The sequence below is a fragment of the Microtus oregoni genome, unplaced genomic scaffold (assembly GCF_018167655.1).
Source record: "Microtus oregoni isolate MIOR12 unplaced genomic scaffold, Mior012 000025F_ref0000491, whole genome shotgun sequence".
Lineage (NCBI taxonomy): Eukaryota > Metazoa > Chordata > Mammalia > Rodentia > Cricetidae > Microtus > Microtus oregoni.
Window position 1 is genome coordinate 28801338 of NW_024543084.1, and position 12348 is coordinate 28813685.

Below are 12348 nucleotides of genomic sequence, written 5' to 3' on the forward strand. Positions count from 1 at the left end.
AGTTCTAGATAAGTGACTTAGCCAGAAACAGGGCCGTTAGGGCAAGGATCCAACAAATGCAGTGTTTCCAGCCATTGGGAAACCATCATAGCACAAGAGAGATGATGGGGGAGGGGAAGAAAAGCGCTATCTGAAACACAGATAGCATCCCGTAAATTTCCAGTCACAAAAGAAAGGTAGAATGAGAAAAGCATCAGAAAGCAATTCCATGTTCTGCAGGCCTCATCTTGTTTCCTAGTAACCACTCTTCATAGCGTGAGAGTGAGAATTGGCTGATCCTAAAAGAAAAGCAATAAAAATTCAGAATGGCTTCTAGAATGGATTACTGACTCACAGGGACTCGCAGGTGGAGTCAGTATGAGAGGACGATCCAGTTGACACTTCCGGAGTTACAGCAAGCAGATGAATGTGTTCAAACCAAGTACATATGAAGACCAGGTCACATGCAAGAGTTGCATGTGAAGCAGAGGTTACAGCTCCTCCTGCCCAGAAAACACTCCTCCCTTTGCTATGTGCGTTCCAGACGCATGTCTACTCTACCCAGTACACTGGCACTCCTCAGAACCTGGAATAAATACTAATGGAAATTCTAGCTTAATTTCTTATCTATGAGTCCTCATCCTGCAAGTATGAGTCCCCAAGTAATTTGTCAGCTTGGGAAAAATCAAGTGATCAAAAACTTCTCATGTTATGTGCAATAACATGCCAGGTGTGCACACACATGCATTTGGCAATTGTACTGACCTAACTTCTCTGATTTTTGCCTTCAGAAAACCCGTTATGAAATTTATGTCAACATTCTGAAAGAAGGAGGCAAGGAGCTCCTGGGTACAGAAGGAAACGAGGCAGTGGGACTAAAGAAGTCACACTCAAGTCCTTCCCTGAACCCAGATGCATCTCCGGTTACTGCCAAGGTCAAGCGCAACGTGTCAGAGAGAAAGGACCACCGACCTGAAACACCGGGCATTAAGCAAAAAGTTACTTAGAATCTGTCCACGGCCAGGAAGTGCTGGTCATGGAGCAAAAAGAGGTTTTCAAGATCTTTCTGGTAATCCGTGAATATATTTAAACAACTAGTCTGTGACTAAACGGTGCATTAGTGACCTTTTATATTGTATATTTTTGTTAGTTTCTGTACAGATGTCTTTGCTCTTGAGTTTCTTGCTTTGAGGATTTGGGCAACTTTATAGCTAATGCACCTTTTGTGAGGAGCAGAGGATTGCAGATCCTTTCTCCTTCCGCTTTCTCTTATTTGCACTTCTGCACAGTTATTTTATGTATTTCCAGTCAACTGTTGTACTTTTTTTTAGGTTTAAATTTTTACTCCATTGTGAAATACATAACTGGACAAGCATTGTGCTTTAGTAAATCCTAGACTTTCCGTGTGAAGTCCTGCCCAGTCACGGGGGCAACGTTGAATGCTCATAGATGTTCTCATCTGCTTGGCAGTGCTGGGAGGCCAGGTGTTCCAGGGTGGTGCACTTCATTCATCCTGGCCCCTGTTGTTCAGTGCTGGACACAGGAAAAAGGGACCACGAAGATGACAGGACTGGAGGGAGACCTTAGGAGGCACAGGAGTCTGCCTCAGGTGTGGATTCCTTTCCAGCCACACGGGAAAGCAGATGTGGAGTCATCTTGCCTGAAGGGAGGCTGAGGGCGATTGATACCAAGCTACTTCTGTTTTCTGAAGGATGGTGGCAGTAATCAGCCCTTTGGGAGCTGCGAGCTGCAGCTGTATGGTGTGTGTTCTTCTATAGGAATGTGTTACCTCACTCCCATGGAATCTAAACTAGGAATCAGAATCATCTCTGTCATTGTTACCCTTCCAGCCAGGAATAGATTCATTTTCGCATAGATGTGCAGGCAATGATCATGTCCTGGTTGAAACAAAATAATGTAGAAAATGGATGCCCCCGCCCCTTTTTTTTTCTTTGCTACATCAGGACAACTAAGGAGCAAACACAACTGCAGTTCTTCCTCAGTCAGTCTGGCCATAGTGACTGAAGACGGGGGAATCTGATCATTTGTGTGCCGTTCCTTAGCTTATTCTCATCTCCGTCTCTGTAGCCATCTTACTCAGTCTTTATTGCAATTGCTATGGCTTCACCGTACTGTCAAACAGCCCCTTTAAAGTCCAAGGTCTGAAGTAGAGTAGTGCCTGTAGAGGAAGAGAAAGGAATAGAAAAGGTGAGTTTCCTCTATGGCTCAAAACTCTCAGGTTTCCAGCCTTGAAACTGTATTCTCCAAAACTATCTTCCCTACCACATATCTTCAAAACTAAGAGGATGACTTTTGAATATTCTTATTGTCCTTACACATTTTCTCTGTTTCTGATTGGTTAGCCGAAGGTACTATGACCAGAGAATCAGCTGCTCTTGCATGAATAGCATGATTCCAGTAAGTTAGAGAAAGCCCGTTAGAGAATCACGGTAGTTTATAGAGGCATCTCGTTAGAATATCCTAGCATTTAGTTACAGGATTAGGTATTAACCTGCACCTCTTTCCACTCTGTACATGTCTCTCTTGCCTGTGTCCAGGAATAGGAACTCCTAGCTGCTTGTTTCATGGCATTTTGCCACACTATTGAAAGACTTCTTTTTAACTTCTATCTTGTTTAGGTGAAGGCAGTTGACTTAATTTATATTTCAGAACCATGAAGCTGACATGGGGAGTTGCCATTGTGGTTCATGTACCTGAACTATTTCATAGCTTCCTACTGAATCCAATATTTCCTGAGCAAGTTGCCTTTCTTTTGATGAATTATCAGTGTCTGCTTTTTGCCTAAGTATTTGTAGTCCCTGAAGGGAAAGAGGTACCAAGACCTTTGAGTCTTGAGCATCATCTTTGAGCATCAGTAGCTGAAGAACAGTGAACATGTTTGAGTGTTTGTCCAGAGTGTGTGTCTATATGTGTATAGAATGTTTGTGCGTTCTTACCTAGATTATCTAGTATACATTGAATGGTACCTTGCTGCAGAGTTTCTGGCATGGAGAACAGTCTGGGAATACCCATAGCATCAGCACTGCCATGGTCCCTACTACAGGACTCACAGGTGTTGACTCCAGAACTTAAGGTCGTGCTTATAGATAATCAGATAGCAAAGTCACTTTCAAAGCTGTGGACTATGGTGTCTGCATGATTTATCTTGAAAAATAACTATAGCATTCTTCTGGGAGGTAGAATCTCGGCCTGCCCCAGTGTAATGCAGTGTAAGCCTTAGGGGGATAGGCTTAAAATGTGTCTTCCCCAAGGCTTCTGGAAGGATGCTGCCTGCTAAGAAGGCACAGCAGGCTGTTTAGCCTATGGTAGGAAACACCTCTGATCCGATGGGACTCTGGTCCATAGCCAAGCCCTTTCCACGCAGTATTTAGTCGTAAGAAATGGAAGGTGGTCCTTAGTACAGCTACTCTAAGCCTGTTGCCCAGCGCACGGTACAGGGAGCTCTCCTCCCCCTGCTTTCCATGGTACTTCATCCTACCCCACCTATACCGACATTCATCCCTACCTCAGTGCCCTGGAGCCTTGGAGTTCCTCTCCATATGATAAATATTATCTGCTTTACATTAATACCCTTAATAATGATTTTCAGTGTAGAGGGTCTCAAGTCATCCAAAGCTGATGGTGATAGTCTTGTTGTAAACTGACCCTGTATAAAATGTGTATATTGTGGGGTTTGCCCTACCTCACACGCTGACTTCTAAAAAGGGTTGCCAGGAACTCAATTTTAGAGATTAAAATCTATTCACTACCACTCAGAGTCCTTGTTTTATTGGTATATCATTGTCATTACTGAAATGTCCTTTTAAAAAAATATATCACTTACCTAACTCTGAGTAAGGTCTAATTAAGCCAAGTGTTACTTATATACATTTCAATTAATCATAGTGAAACCAGTATGTGGGGGAGTACTCTGGTCAAAACAATTTACAGATGGTGTGTAGCTTTTTAAATTGCTCTTAGGTAAATAAGATGGAGCCATTTTCTCATGCAACAATCTCGTGAAGTTTGTAAGGCACTCGGTGTCCCTCCATTGACTTCCCTCATGCTGAAGGTGAGGACTGTTTTCCAGGAAAATGTAAATGTGAGGGGTTCTGGAAGAGAAGATCTCGCTTGTTTTTAAAGGCCCAGCTAGATTTGTGTTATAGTCTACTTGGGAAACTGAGTGCAGGAAGTCACACTCCTTTGCCTTCTGCCCTTTATCATGTAGAGAGCAAGGATAAGGGGCCATGCTCTGAAATAAGGAAGGACCATCCTGAAATGCATGCCCCGTCTGCCTTATTGATTAGAAGTCAGTCATACCTCTTTTGTCTTCCCAAGCTAGAGAGGCTTTGATGAAGCTAACTGTAGACGGAATTTTAATTCTTTGTTATTTTTTCTAGTCAGCATCAGTTAAGCCTCCCTTGACATTAATTTTCTTAGTTTTGAACATTTGGCTTAGCTTTTATGGATGCAAGATTTTATCAGGTCAGTAGCTCCCTTCCTGGTTTTATCAGAGAATAATTCCTTTGCAAGTTCAGGTGACAGTGTGCTCTTCCTGTGGAAAGCTCACACTAGACCCCAAGTAGAATTGTAGCATCAGTGAAACCTGGACTCTGGTTCAAGAACAGTGATGCAGCTTGGGGTTTGAGTTGCATCCGTTTTTGTGTCCAAGCTTTGTGTCTCTCAGACAGAAACAGAACAGTCAACTTTGTAGGCAGAGCATCTCCCTTGCTCCAGGACTTCTAGAGCAGCAGAAATCCCCCCACTCACTTTTGACATCTGCTGCCATCTTGCCATCCAGAGGATGTTATCGATCCATATAAAATAATCCCTGATCTATTGCTGAGGTCCTTTGTCAGTGCATATCCTTCCAGACTCCTCCTCCATGCTTCACACCTAACAAGACTGACATCTGAGGTCATTCACATTCTGCATCTGTGGAGTGGGCATCTTAGAACCATCAACCCATTGCATGTGGAAAGAATGTCAGTAAATACTTGAATCTGCATGGCAGTTTGCTGGTTGTATGCAAGAGCAAGGAAAAAAGCAAGTTACTTGTACATACAGTAGGTTTCCTTAGGTCTTGTGGGCACATCCTTTATAATTTATATGTATATCTGTTATAGTGAATATTTGGAGAAATGTTTGTATAGATAGTATGTCACATGTCAAAGGAAATGCTTTCTGTCGCCCGCTAATGTTGTATTTGTGGGTATTTATAGTTGTATGTATGTGCATAAATGTGTAGATTGTGTATCAGTATATGGTATATGTATGTTGAAATTATTTTTGTCAATAACAACCATTATAATATAAAAAGAACGTTTAAAAACCTCATAGGAATGATTATATAGTACAGTTGTTGAGAGCTCATATAGTGGTATTGTTTTATTAAACTTAAATTCAAATAATATTTTGATTAAATTTTTAATAAGACTTTACAACAGAAGATTCCATCTTTAAGCTTTGAATTACCAGGGCAAAAATTACTTTGAAGTAAACTTGTGAATCTATTGAGGTGTACAGTGTGCAATACAATGAGAACTTATTATAATTTGGGAACTCCAGAAGTGTGGGGAAAGCCAGCCTGGGCAGTCTTAGTATCCTTAGTATTAAGAGCACTTAAACATAAAGTTGAGCTGATAACTTTGGGCTTATTACAAAATGTGATGCTTTTGAGCTCACGTTCTTTATTGTTGTAATTAGTCCAGAAAAATACATAGCTTTCCGAAGAACTACATAAGTACCCAGTGTATCTTTTATGTACCAGTGTATACTTTAGAGTAGATCAATCACTCTCCTGGTGCCACATCCTTACCCCCTTTGTTATAAAGGAATATTGCAGATGATACTGAAGTCTATCAGGGCATCCCAAGATCGGGTACTGTATTCCAGGTTCGCAATTGCACAATTAACAGCTAGTGTCACAGGTAAAAGGACTTTAGGAACAAGTTAAAACTTTATTTAATATTTTTATACTTCAGTCTCCTTTTCCTGACTCTCCCCAAAGAAGAGCCACTGGCCTTAGTTGTTTGATGTTATTGCTTATATTATAGAGTGTAAATAGTAACTAGAGACTACAGTTTTATCAACCAGCATGTTTGGTATATTTAAAGCAGTGACTGGGTGTGTTTGAGTGAGCGGTTGGCTGCAGTGTCTTTTGTTTGAACACACTGCCTCGTGTCTTCATGTCTGAGTCGGAGAATTGGAACTGCAGGGTCTGAGACCACCAGCTCCAGGCTGCAGACCCATATGGGCAGTTACACTTGAGTTTTGTTTTTATTAACTCTTCATTCTCGAACTATTTTTACAAATATATATTTCTCAATTTGTTCTTTACGTGTGGTGCGCTGGCTCTGTGGCTGATGAGCAGGGATTCTGTGAGAATATTTCCTGCTAAGGATTACTTGTGATTTGCAGAAAACACAGCCATTTGATTCAGAAATCACACAGAAAATGAGTAGTGGAAATCAAGTATATTTTAGGCCATAGTTACTTGAAATGTTTGGATTTTAATATAAAGCCATGGAAGTTGTAAAGCCAAGTAACCATTGACATGGATAATAATCTTCACTCTAGAGAGTATATATCCATAGTGAATTTTTCTGTCATTAGAATACTTTTTTTAAGCTTTAGGAATAAGAGTAATTAGACCAAATTGAAGTGGAAGGGTAAGCTGGCTGTTTTCCACTTGGGGTCGCCATGTATGTGTTAAATCTTCTAAGAGAGTCACTGTTAACTGTTCTCTTGGGTGTTTAAGGAGAAAATTGATGTGCCAAGGAACTCATCTGTGGAGAGAGAGAGAGAGAGAGAAAGAGAGAGAGAGAGAGAGAGAAGAGCACTTTAAGTTATACAAATGTATGACCTAAAGACACGTGAGGGGCAGAGTATTATAAAGAAATAGTGAACAGAAGTGGTGTAAACTGTATCACAGATGTGTCCCAAAAACCAGGGAAGACTGATGGAGTCCTGCTGTTTGACTGAGTGGCATCACATTTTTGAGACATGGGGCTGGGGACACATGCCATGTCTTTCCTGGTGGACCACCAACTTGAAGTCTTTCTTGTGACTCCCAGATAGTGGCTCTCCAGCACCCCTCCCCCGCTAGCACTCTGCAGACCATTTATTTAAGAGGGCAGTTTAAATGGAGAAGCCTTATTACCTTCAGAGCCCCAAGTGTGGATTGCCTGCCCTGGCTTCTCAGCTGTAGGTGAGAGAGCTTGCCCTGGAGTGTGCTAAACGGCTGAGCACTTATCCTTAGGCCGGGGTCTTCAGGATGAATGTAGGCAGGAACCCTAATATAATGTGCTTTTGCAGGGGAGAGTTCAGCTCTCACTAGCAGTAACATAACAATAAGCTCCTTGTCTTCAATTCTGAAAGCACTGGTGGATGGAGAAAACTTTGGAGGTTTGCTTTGTGTTTCCCCGTCAGTCTACATAGCCTTTGAACACACCGGTTAAACCCCAGCCACGGGCTCCATGAAGGATCCCATAGCAGGTCTGAGGCACTATGCTGAGCCCTTACCATGGGCAGTGGGGAGCAGGGTGATCTCCCCACTCCGGAGCTTCTCCTTGGCCTTTTACTCTGCTCGGGCTTCTGCTCAACAGCAGGTATATCCTGGGTCCTGGACTATTAGGAATCCAGCCGTCCCAGTGGCTTGACCCTGTGCAGGCAAGATATCAACTCTGAGAGTGACTTGGTCGTGGAGGGCGGCACAGTGTAAAGGATGCTCAGCTTGAAGCTAAGATGGCATTCTGTCTTTTTGAGAAACAGATGGGCACATTGAGTTCTGTTCACTGTCAGCTGATATCTTTCCCTTTGCTCTCAGATTTCCGGAAATGGATACGAGTTCATTTCTGTGGGAAGGGTCAAGAAACATAAAATTGCTCAACAGTGCTCTGTTCACGTGAAAGTTGTTGAGCAAAGGCCGACATGCCTCCCTGCACTCTCTTCTACCTCAAGTGTTTGGAATTCGCTTCTGGAAGAGACATTAACACAAAGAAGAGCCCATGTTGTCAGCCTTGGCTTGTGGGATGCACTTAAGGGTGGCTGTTTCTAGCTTTGAAGATAAGACAGGCACCGGGCTTTTGTGGCCTATCCCTGGCTCTGTTCACTGTGGCTCCCACTGATTGACAATGCGTAACATTCCTCTACCTTCAAAGTTTTCTCCACCAGTTGTTTCTGTGTCCCTGCAGATTGCAAAAGTAATTAGTGGCAAAATCATAGCCTCCCCTTTTCAGTGGCCAAAAAGTCAGCGTTAGCAGACCTGGGAAAGCTAGTGGTACCACACCGTGTACTGAGAACCTACCTGTTCCTTATCACACACCAGACTCAGAAATGCCACTTCCAGCTTGTGGCATTCATGGTGGTAGTCTTTTGAATGGAACAGTAATTTATGTGGATATTGTTAAAGTGTTTAAAGAATATTTTGAAAATTGAGTTTACATTTTACAATTGCTTTATTTTTATTGAAATGACTGTATATAAATATTGCCCTATGTCACTGTTATTAAAGTAAACTTAGCCCTCCTAGACAGGCGGGTCAACTGTGTAGAAGCTGTGATGTAGACAGTACATTTCTCTCGTGTGTGAGGCCATGAGGAGACCTGTCCCTGTGGTTTTATAAGTTGAGGGTATTTTGTTGTTTCATAACAACAAGATTTATTGCATTTGAAATGATTTTTATGTCATGGGAATCATGCCAACAGTGAAGGATTACAATATGGTATATGTAAATGTACAAACTTTAGAAAGAAATAAATACAACAAATTTCAGTCATTTTGGGAGAAGGTTTTTATTTGCTTATTTATTCAAGTTGAATAATACTTTTAATAGTAAGTAGTACTACACTCTGCACCCCTCCTTAAAAGGACAAGCACAGGGACTGGGGACGTGCGTCAGTGGGTGTGAATACCTGCTGCGTAAGCATGCGAGCCTTGAAAATGCTCGATATGGCCATGCATGTGCTCATATCCCAGTGCTAAGAGGACTGAGACAAGCTCATCATCTCTAGTAGGTGCTGGCTACCAGCTTCGAGCTGGGTTCAGCGAGACAAACTGTCTCAAAGGAATGAGGAGGAGAGAAAGCAAGCAGAATATTTGACATCGTCCTCTGACATCTATGTACGGACAAAGGCACATGTATCTGCACATATGCACACACACACACATGTCCAGGCATGGCAGATCCCATCTGTAACCCCAACACTGAGAAGGCAGAGATAGGCAGATCTGCAGAGTTCACTAAGCTGGCTAGTGTTGGCTTCAGTGAGAGCTTTTCCCAAAACTACAGTGGAAAGCCCTTGAGGAAAAACACATGTACCCCTGTGACCTCCACATGCACCTGCACAACACACACACATACATCGAGTAAATAGTAATAAAACAAAAATAGAGACATACAAGATGAGAGCACTCCAAGATGGAAAGGTCTGACCTTCGGAGTTGAATGAGGTGGTATCCACTCTGGTAGTTGATACTAACTAGCCTCCAGGGATGTCTGTGAAGATTGATGTAGACACAAAGACCTTAGACATGTTAAAGATTATAGCAAGGGAGAAAAAGTAACTTCTTGAATCCCTCCCAGTGATGTCTTACTCAAAGCAAGTGTACAATGTAGCTAATCTGTCCTAGATGCTCATATCCATAGCATTGCTCCATTGTGACTAGCATGTACCTTTCTGCTCCTTAAAAAAGCCTAGTGTAATTGAGGTCTATTGATTTAGAAAATAAAGTTCTACCTCAACATCTGAGTATCAGAAACGATGTCAAGGTACTCAATGGCAGGACTGTGTGCATCCTGTTAAACAAAAGCACCTTTTGTTATAACATATGGAGAATAGTAGATGCCTGAGCATAGGAAAGGAGGACATAGGCGCAGTATAAAAGGTGAGACACTGGTGCATCTGCCTGGGGTGCCTGCTGTGAATGGAGCTTTTTTAGTGGGGAGTTGTTCTAGGTGAGTCACTGGGAGAGGCCAAGACGTCTGTTTTGTCCATCTCAAGAAGTAAAGCTGTGGGGAGTGAAGAGGGCCCGAGCCTCCCTGTCCCCTAGCTTCTCTTTCAAGTCCTTCTTTGGAGTGTGAAGCTCAGGCTTGAGTCTCATTGCCTGGCAGCCTGTCCTCCTGTGGCAGTAGTGGGTGTCTTCCCATATTCTCTGTGTGGCACAACTAATATTATAAGAACCATAGGGACTGAAGAGATCATTTTAAGAACATTCCTAAGAGGAAACTAAAACCCAGGTCTAATTAAGATGCTGGAAGGAGCGAGTGGAATCTGTTGCATCCCCAGATTAATTTTTTGAAATGGCATTGGAAGAGACACCCAGAGGGACAGGTGAATCCCTGTCAAATCATATGGAAAAGTTTTGTCAACCAAGAACAAAACCTACTCAAGAACAAAGAAAACATTTATTTGGAACCAATTGGGACTGAAATCTAGGAAAACACAGATTCAAGCAACACAAGGGGGCTGGAAGTTTTGGGCAATGCTGGCAAAAGTTAAACTGTATTTTTAATTAAATTATTAGATAGGCTTTAGTCTTTAGGAAGTGTGGAGAAGGATGGCAGAGGATAACTATACACTAAAGGCCAGCTTACGTGTGGAGTGGACATGTCTGAAACCACGTTCAAAGGGGTACCCGCTTCTGCTATTGGATTAACATGGCTTCCCAACTCTTAGTTCCTTGCTCTAATGCTATCCTACTTTTATTTTCTTCCTTGACAGTGATAAGCAAGAAGAAACACTAGAGAAAAATGTATGGGAGTGCATGTTGGGTAGTGACTCTGTCAGTAAAGCTGACTCCCAAACATGGAGATCTAGGTGGGGCGGTTTGGACTGGAACTGTCCCCTGTAGGATAGGCACTGGAGCACTTGGCCCTCAGTTCCTAATGATGTTTCAGGAGGTCTACGAGGTGCAACTTCATTGGGAAATGCATTACCGGGGAGGGGAGGGCTTTGCGAGTATATGGCCTCCCTGCTTCCAGTTTGCCCTCACTGCTTTGTGCTTTTGGTTTAAGGTGTGAAATCTGAGTTTTCTGCTTCTGCCGCCATGCCTGGGTTGCTGTCATATTTCCCTGATATGATAGACTCTTATGCCTGTGGAACCATAGACAAAATACATTTGTAATTCACTTCTGGTCATGGTGTTTTCCCACAGCAATCAGAAAGTAACAAATCCAGCATGTCACTATGTGCGTGTGTGTGATCCCAGCATTGCAAAGGTGGAAACAGGAAGATCGAGCTCGCTTGACAGCAGTGTAAACCAATTACTGTGCTCCAGGACAATAAAAGACAGACATCAGGCAAGTTGACAGTGTTCCTGAAGATGACTCTAAAGGTAGCCAGCCATCCTTCATATGCACCCCCACACAAGAAAACAGATGTATACGCACGTAGATGAAGCCACATGTAAAGAAAACTATTCTATGCTGTAGACCAGTAAACTTGAACTTCACCCTGGGCGTATCTTTAGACAGAGAGCAAGCAGAAATTATTTGAAGTCAGAACAGGCTTCCAAGACGAAATTATATTAGACTCAATTTTCTGTTCTATAAGGCTGGTACATTAGACATGGGTAGTAAATAAAATATTGGGGCTGAAAGTGAGTTAACATGATCTTTAATGAAACACGCCCTGGTAAAGTGAGAAGTACAATCCCCACACTCACACTGCGGGTGGGCGTGCAGCCACTTAAATAGCACTAATTAAAGGATCTGCCACAACCTGGAGATGCATCTCCAGTGTCCTGCTGCAAAGCTTGCCTTTGGCCCCATCTGTTCAACATTTTAATTAATAACTTGGCAGAAGCTTCAGAGGCAAGTTTATGAAAAATTGGTATGTCATAAAGCTGGGACAGAATGGTTATCCTAAATGACAGAATTGGGATTCAAAAAAGATCTCATCAGGCTAAGCAATGGGGCAGATTAGCCATGTGATGTGGAAGAACTGGAAGTTACTTCCGTTTGGTTTAGCAACACAGGTGCACAAGGGCAAGGTAGGTCTTTTGAGCTGCATAGGATCGTGACCGCACAGGGTAGAAAGTCTCCAGTTTCCAGCTATAGAAAACTCAGTGGAAGCCCAACAATGCTGCCATCAGAAACATCTGGGCTACCTTTCTGAGTTTGGTTTCTAAAGCAGAGGAGGTGAGTCTTATGCTGTTGACATCAGCAAGACCAGATGGGGAAAGTGATCTACAAACTGGCACATTCACGTGGCAGAGTATGCCTAAATAGTAGCTAGGCATCAAAAGCTATGAACCCTGATGTAAGGAACAAGGGAAGGGTATAAATGGGGGACGGACCATCCATGATAGTGAGAGAAGGCTGGTTAAAGTGCTGAAATGTGCTTGGAACCATCGGGCCACCCCAGC

General features: G+C 42.7%; 1 protein-coding gene across 4 annotated transcripts in view; it reads left to right on the forward strand.

The window, feature by feature from the left end:
- The window catches only part of Psd3 (pleckstrin and Sec7 domain containing 3), a 372681-nt gene extending 363927 nt beyond the window's left edge, over window positions 1–8754 (forward strand). For all 4 annotated transcript variants that reach the window (XM_041674594.1, XM_041674595.1, XM_041674597.1 and 1 more), the window contains one exon: window positions 771–8754. In XM_041674594.1, the coding sequence (XP_041530528.1) occupies window positions 771–986 (216 nt within the window). In that variant the 3' untranslated portion in view covers window positions 987–8754. The remainder of the gene's footprint in view (window positions 1–770) is intronic.
- The last annotated feature ends 3594 nt before the right edge of the window (window positions 8755–12348 follow it).